The following is a 6,973-nucleotide window of genomic DNA, read 5'->3' as shown; positions in this document are numbered from 1 at the left end:
GGTAATCCCGTGATCCTTATACGGCAGTTATTCCTGGTTATACGCGGTAGATTTTTTTGTATTGCGCTAGTGTAGCCTACCTCGTATCCCAACATACAAACATACAAGCAACAAACAAGTACAACTAAGAACAATACACCAAAATAAAAGATAGACTTTAAAAGAGCGTACTAAAGGACATGGCTCGATTCTAGGATTACTCGAACGTAGGAAACGCTGAGAACGGAACTATGGTTGAAAAGATAAAACTATCGAGAGTTTTGAATTATAAAAGAACGATAAGAGCTACAAGCTTCATTTATTTTAGTTGAGAAAAGCAATGTAAAGATATTTCAGAGAAATATCCACAGTTAGAATTAATCAAGTCATATTTATATTTTCATAAGAAAAGATGATGCAAAGCTTAGTCCAATCTTATTATGCAAAGCTTAGTCCAATCTTATTTATAAATATTTAAGTACAATTTATGTAAATTAACATTTGAGTTTAGAAGAAGCATGTAAAACCATCTCAGCGCATAACTTTATATTTCGAGTTTGACTAGCAGATTATTTTAAAAAACACATTTATATTTATGAGTCAAATTAATATTTAATTTATGAAAACTCAAGATATAACCTATGTAGCTTTTATTTAGAAAGCAAATTGAATAAACATTAATCAAATTGAATTTAATTTATGAAATGGCGAGGTATATCTCTAATTAGCTTTTAATTGGAAGAATTATTTATATAAGCATTAATCAAATTAACTTTAATTCATGAAAAACCGATATATAACCTAATTGACTTTTATTTAGAAAAGGATATGAAGTAGACATTAAACAAATTAATATCAAATTTATTTTCAAAAACATTCATGAAGGAAAACATCAACACTAACGTATAATTTATATCATCATGAACCTAACGCAAACTGAACGAGGTTAAACGAAGTTAAAGCATAGATTCTATGAACTAAGCAAGGTTGCAAGGACCTAGTCGTGATTAACCATATACTTAGGGGTTAGCAAGGGAGATTCACAAGACTCATGGAACGGTTCTCGCGAATAGATCTATGTTTAGGGTTAGATCTGTAAAAGTTCTCGGGTAGGACTGGTTTGCAGAGGATCTAAGGTTTTCGGGGGTCTGTCTGCAAAAGAAACAAGACACAGAAATCGTTGGAGTAATTACCAAGTCTTTCATGGGCCAAACTGCAAGACTGCCAGGTCTTCTTCAATCTCCCCCGGGGGGCTTGGCCGGCCGGCTTGCCGGTGCTCCGGGCGGCGAGGACCAACGGCGAGATTGGGAATTGGAAGAGGAGGTCGAGGGGATGTCGTAGACGCGCTCACCGGCGACGGAGGGAGACGGAGGCGCCCGGAATCCGGCCGGCGGCGGATGGCGAAGAAACTCGGCGGCGGCACGGGTCTTCACGCCATGGCGGTGCTCCGGTGGGGCCTTCGCGAAGAGGATAGGTGGCAAAGGTGCACCTCGACGTCGCGGAGCTCCCCGTGGCGTCGGCTCCCTCCGACTGCCGACGTACGCGGCGAAACGGCAGGCGGAACTAGCGGCGGCGCAAGGCTCGGCTCGGCGCAGCTTCTCGCGGCGACGCGAGCGGCTAGCTCGAGGAAAGGCGGCGGCGATTGGAGCAGTAGCAGGCGCACGGGGGCTCGCAGTTTTATAGGGCGTAGTGGGCGCTGGCCGGGCCTGGCACGTACGCCCAGGCAGAGCCTGGCGGCGGCGGCCATGTTGGCCACTTGGCCTGTGCGGATGCTGCTAGGCCCAGATGGGCCTTGGCCGGTCCGATGGCTGGGCGGGCCAAAATGGGTCAGGCCCACGGGCTCGGCCCAGAAGGATTGGATGGGGTATTTTTCCGTGAAAATTCTAGAAGTTCCAGATAATTCACGAAAAATACTTCAAAAATCCCCAAAATTTTAGAAAAAATCCAGAAGATACATTGGGACACGATCAATCCAAATAAAATACTTGGAGCTCATGAAAAGGATTCTATAGCCTTCCAAAAATTGGAGTTACCCTAGGAAAAGGAGAATAAATTTCAGAAAAAGTTGGAAAATTCTCAAAAGGTCTAGACATCATCTAAACGTATTTTTGAAACTTTTTTTTTGCACCCAAGGAATACCAAGATGCATCGTCATGAATGCACAGTCAGAGAACATCATTATTTAATTTAGAAAAATATACAATTATTTTTCTTATACTAAATTTCCTGTAAAGAAAAGAAAAGGGGGAAAAAATTTTAAGAATATGAGAAAATCATTGTTTATTTATTATTTTTATTCACATCCTGAAATTTGAAAATTTTATGGTGTGACAGTTTAGCAAAGTTTAGCTGCTAAAGTTTAGCAAACGGATCCAAACAGACCCTGAGTATTCACTATGCCAATCTCGCTAAACCATTAACCTCTGAACGAACAGTAAAACACTGGCCGATTGACGTGGTAGCTAGCTCATGTCGTTCGTCTTCCGGAGAACCCAAGCACCCAAAATTCCATTTGGTCCGGACTACTCCATGCCACAGTACTATATAATACCAACACCAAATGATCTTTGCATTCTCAGCAAGGACGGAGCTCGCAGAATCGATTTTCTGAGCAATCAAGATGACGAGGAACCAGATCTCGTACTGCATTTTCCTCGCGATCCTGCTCGCCGCACCGCTCCCGAATGCCGCCCTTGACCAAGCCGCGCTGCTGAGGCTGTTCATGGAGTCCCAGGCCCGGAGCGTGCCCTTGCCTGGCGAGACCCACCCATGGGTCGACCCGGTCAGCAGCTTCGGCCACCTGCCCACGCACTGCAAGAACCCCAGGGGCAGCAAGGAGGCCGACAGGATCACGGCGCTGCCGGGGCAGCCGCCGCGCGTCAACTTCGAGCAGTACGCCGGGTACGTGACGGTGGACGAGGAGCACGGCCGCGCGCTCTTCTACTACTTCGTCGAGTCCCCCTACGACGCCGCCTCCAAGCCCCTCGTCCTCTGGCTCAACGGAGGTAAATGGTTTTAGATTGCAAGGATGCACGTTCGTTTTAGCGATCGGAACGACGTGATTTTTGCGCGTGTTTTTGGCATGAGCGGCGCAGGGCCGGGGTGCTCGTCGCTGGGGATCGGCGCGATGACGGAGCTCGGCCCGTTCCGTGTCAACCCCGACGGCAAGACCCTGAGCAGGAACCGGCACGCCTGGAACAACGGTATGTACGTGGGTGGCGGGGACCTCGATCAATACTGTTGCGATGGCTAACAAGCTGATCTGCTGATGGGTAGTCATGCGCGAGACGACGAGAGACTGGTGTCATCTCACTGACGTCCGTTGTGTGGACATGCAGTGGCCAACGTGATCTTCCTGGAGTCGCCGGCCGGAGTCGGTTTCTCTTACTCCAACACGTCCTCGGACTACGACAAGAGAGGCGACGAGAGAACGGCTGTGGACTCATACGTCTTCCTGCTCCACTGGCTCGAGCGGTTCCCCGAGTACAAGGGCCGCGACTTCTACATCGCCGGCGAGAGCTACGCCGGGCACTACGTCCCGGAGTTGGCAGCCGTCATCGTGGCTGTCCGCAAACATACCGGCAAGGACCCCACGAACCTCAAGGGAATCTTCGTAAGTTGATCGCGGGCAGTAACCATGGCAAATTTAGGCAAACAGCTGCAACTAATTCTGTGAGCAAAATATATAGTATTCGTCACTTCTCGATTGATCGATTTCAGGTTGGCAACCCGTTACTTGATTTCCTAAAGAATTTCAAGGGCGGTCTGGAGTTCTTGTGGAACCACGGGGTGATGTCCGACGAGGCGTGGGCGAACATTGCCGAGCACTGCAGCTTCGGCCCGTCCGATGGCGTTTTGTGCGATGAGGCGGAGTCGCCGTTCAACCACTTTAACTTCTTTACTACAGTCGGCAACATCGATACTTTCAACATTTACGCTCCGATCTGCATCCAGGCGCCCAACGGGACGACCTACCCCAGTGGCTATGTAAGATGTCTCAATCTCCTAAATTCTAACGAGAACTAAACTATCCATCAAACCGTGAAGATGCATGGGCTAGCAATTATATATGAGAAGTCAGTTTAGCAGTTTGTTCATAAATATATATATATATATATATATATATATATATATATATATCACAGCTGATCAATATTGTTTGTCTTTGTTGTCTTTCACTTGTATCACGTTGGACTTTAGTCGTTTTGACATTTCTAGGTTTATAAATTTATTTATGCATGTAGACATATAAATATAATATATCTAAGTGGATAGTAAAAACCAAAACGATCTAGAAAAGTCAAGACCACGACCTACAATTTAGGATAGACTCTATATGCTTTTCCATCCTTTTTCTTCATTACATTGACCTCCATGTGTGCTTGAAATGTGTTTAGCCATACCTTGAGTAGGTGTTTGACATGAAGAATGATATGCGCTCATCCCTACATAAAGTATATATGTATTCTACATGGTGACAAAATATTATTTATGTATATCTTGAGTTAGTTTTTTATATTAATAAAGATAGAGGTGGTAATAATTTAGAAGCATATATAGCAATACCTTGAGATATATTTTTTTTATAATGATGGAGACTGATAGTTTAGATACTAACTGATCTAGTAGTGTAGTTTGGATTGTTTTTAATAGGATAAAGTTCATTTTACTACCCTCACCTATTTACTTTGTCCATTTAACCCCTTAAGTAAAAATTAGGCTTACTTTACTCCCGCGAACTATTTCATTTGGTCCAATTTACCCCTTAATTAGATTTCTCTTTTTATTTCTTCACGTGAAAATTGAGTTTTAATTTCAGATTTTTGTCACTTGACTTATAACATGACGCTCTACGTTAGAAAAATACATTAGAAATTTTTCATGATTACTTTTCGTACGGTTTTGTATATCTAAGATCAATTTCGTATTAAATATTCCTAACCTATGAAATAACTATGAAAAATTCTTAGTATAATTTTTTAATATAAGGCATCATGTTTTGTATCCACTCACAAAATTTGAATTCAAAATTCAACTCATACAAGAAAAAATGAAAAAGAGGAATCTAATTAGGGGTAGATTGGACCAAATGAAATAGTTCAAGGGAGTAAAGTGAGCTAAAATTTTATTCAGGAGTTAAGTTGACAAAATGGATAGGTGAGGGAAGTAAAATGGACGTTTTCCATTTTAATTATGGGTTGATGCATCTCTTTAGAAATATCCATGTTCACAATAATGCACACACACTCATCCCTATCACGTATACCACGTACCTATGAATGGTTATAATACACTTGGCTGACAGATCTTGAAATTGGGGAAGCCATAACTGACACTTGCTATCGATTTGCATGTTGCTACTAATGGAATAATAACTACTAAAAAGTACATTCACTTGTGCTAGGTCAAAGGTTCAAACCTAGATGGACATGTTCTATAACTTGATAAAGATTTAGGGGTTATTCTCTATAGATTATTTTTCATAATAAAATAAAAAGGAAAAGGACAAAAAGACTAAAGGGCCTAGCCTAGAAATGAGAGTGGTTTAGGCCCAAAAGTTTTTTTTAGGGATTTCCATGTGTTTGTCATCAAAATCTAAATCTAATTTATAATTTATTCAAAAATTCAAAAAAAGATGTTTTTCACACATAATCATTTACGTAGCCAGAATGAATGCAACAAACAATTTTTTTATGACCCAGGCCATCTTTATTTGAATTTCGAGAATAATTGTTTCCTACAATTAAATTATTAACTTATTTAATAACTATTGGGGAGAAAATTTAAAAATATGTGAAAATATTTAGTTAACAAAGTTATTTAGTGAAAATCCAAAATTAGAAAATTTTAGGTTGAAGATTCGAATACTATTGAGTTGATGCCTAGATGTTTCTGCTTTAGTGAGAATTTTCTGGATTTATCTATCTTTTCTAGCGCGCCTTGTGAGAATAATATGAAGAGAAGTTTCCTGTCGATCTTTGACACAACGACTCCTTCAACTGGACAGTTACCTGGATATGATCCGTGCACCAAGTACTACGTTACCAACTACTTCAATAGCCTTGATGTGCAGGAGGCGATCCATGCTCGTATCAATACAACTTGGTCAAATTGCACGTAAGTAGTTGGTGGTGTTACCCACCAACTCATTGAACTTGGAAAACCCGTATGCGATATGCCACGCCTAGCTAAATCCTTATGTAATTTGGTCAGTAAACTGCCGCACTGGAACTTCAACGAGGCCCCAATATTGACCATGGTGCCAACAATCTCCTGGCTTGTGGACAACGGATTGCGAGTCTGGTTGTACAGGTAACCTTCATTTCTACTTATGCTAAACTGTTTAAACTGGAAAACGAAGAATAATCAAATGGTCCGATTTGATGTTTCACATATATACCGTGGATAATTTGTTTGTTAGCGGTGACATGGACGACGTTTGCCCAATTACCGCGACAAGGTACTCTGTTCAGGATCTCAATCTGACCATCACAAAGCCATGGCGCCCCTGGTACGCCCCTGCCAACGAGGTAATTAAGGACCCAATAACACTCATATTCAGCTCTGACATTGAAATAAAATGTACTAGGATTTTGTATGAGCTAATTGTACCTTGTTCTGCCACAGGTTGGGGGCTATATTCAGCAACACGAGGGAGGATTCACGTTTGCATCAGTGAGGGGAGCCGGCCACATGGTGCCTAGTTTCCAGCCTAAGAGATCGCTAGTTCTCTTCCACTCCTTCCTGAAAGGCGTGCTCCCACCTGCAGTTTCATTGTTGCAGCCGTGAGAAGAGCTGATTTTATGCAGAAGTTATGACTCCAAGCCCACAACCAAGAGAGAAGATACCAACTGCAGCTTCTAACGAGTGTTTTTTTACTTGAACAAAAATATTTGATCCATGTGGGAAAGAAAAAGAGGCAACGTATGCTGAAAGGGAAACTGCGCGTGTTGATTGTGGCAGACCTAGCCTGTAGAATTCGTTTTGGACTCCA

The 6,973-nt window shown here is 42.3% G+C and overlaps 1 protein-coding gene across 1 annotated transcript; it reads left to right on the top strand.

Moving 5' to 3' along the window:
* The first annotated feature begins 2,599 nt into the window (after positions 1 to 2,599).
* On the top strand, positions 2,600 to 6,768 carry LOC117843035 (serine carboxypeptidase 1). Its single transcript, XM_034723593.2, has 9 exons — positions 2,600 to 2,722; positions 2,816 to 2,984; positions 3,075 to 3,182; positions 3,318 to 3,592; positions 3,700 to 3,966; positions 5,987 to 6,096; positions 6,193 to 6,291; positions 6,401 to 6,509; positions 6,607 to 6,768. The coding sequence occupies exons 1-9, from the start codon at positions 2,600 to 2,602 to the stop codon at positions 6,766 to 6,768; spliced, it is 1,422 nt and encodes a 473-aa protein (XP_034579484.2).
* The last annotated feature ends 205 nt before the right edge of the window (positions 6,769 to 6,973 follow it).

Source organism: Setaria viridis, chromosome 2 (assembly GCF_005286985.2).
Source record: "Setaria viridis chromosome 2, Setaria_viridis_v4.0, whole genome shotgun sequence".
In the NCBI taxonomy this organism is placed as follows: domain Eukaryota; kingdom Viridiplantae; phylum Streptophyta; class Magnoliopsida; order Poales; family Poaceae; genus Setaria; species Setaria viridis.
The sequence above is the reverse complement of the archived record's forward strand: the minus strand, read 5'-3'. Positions and strand labels throughout refer to the sequence as shown.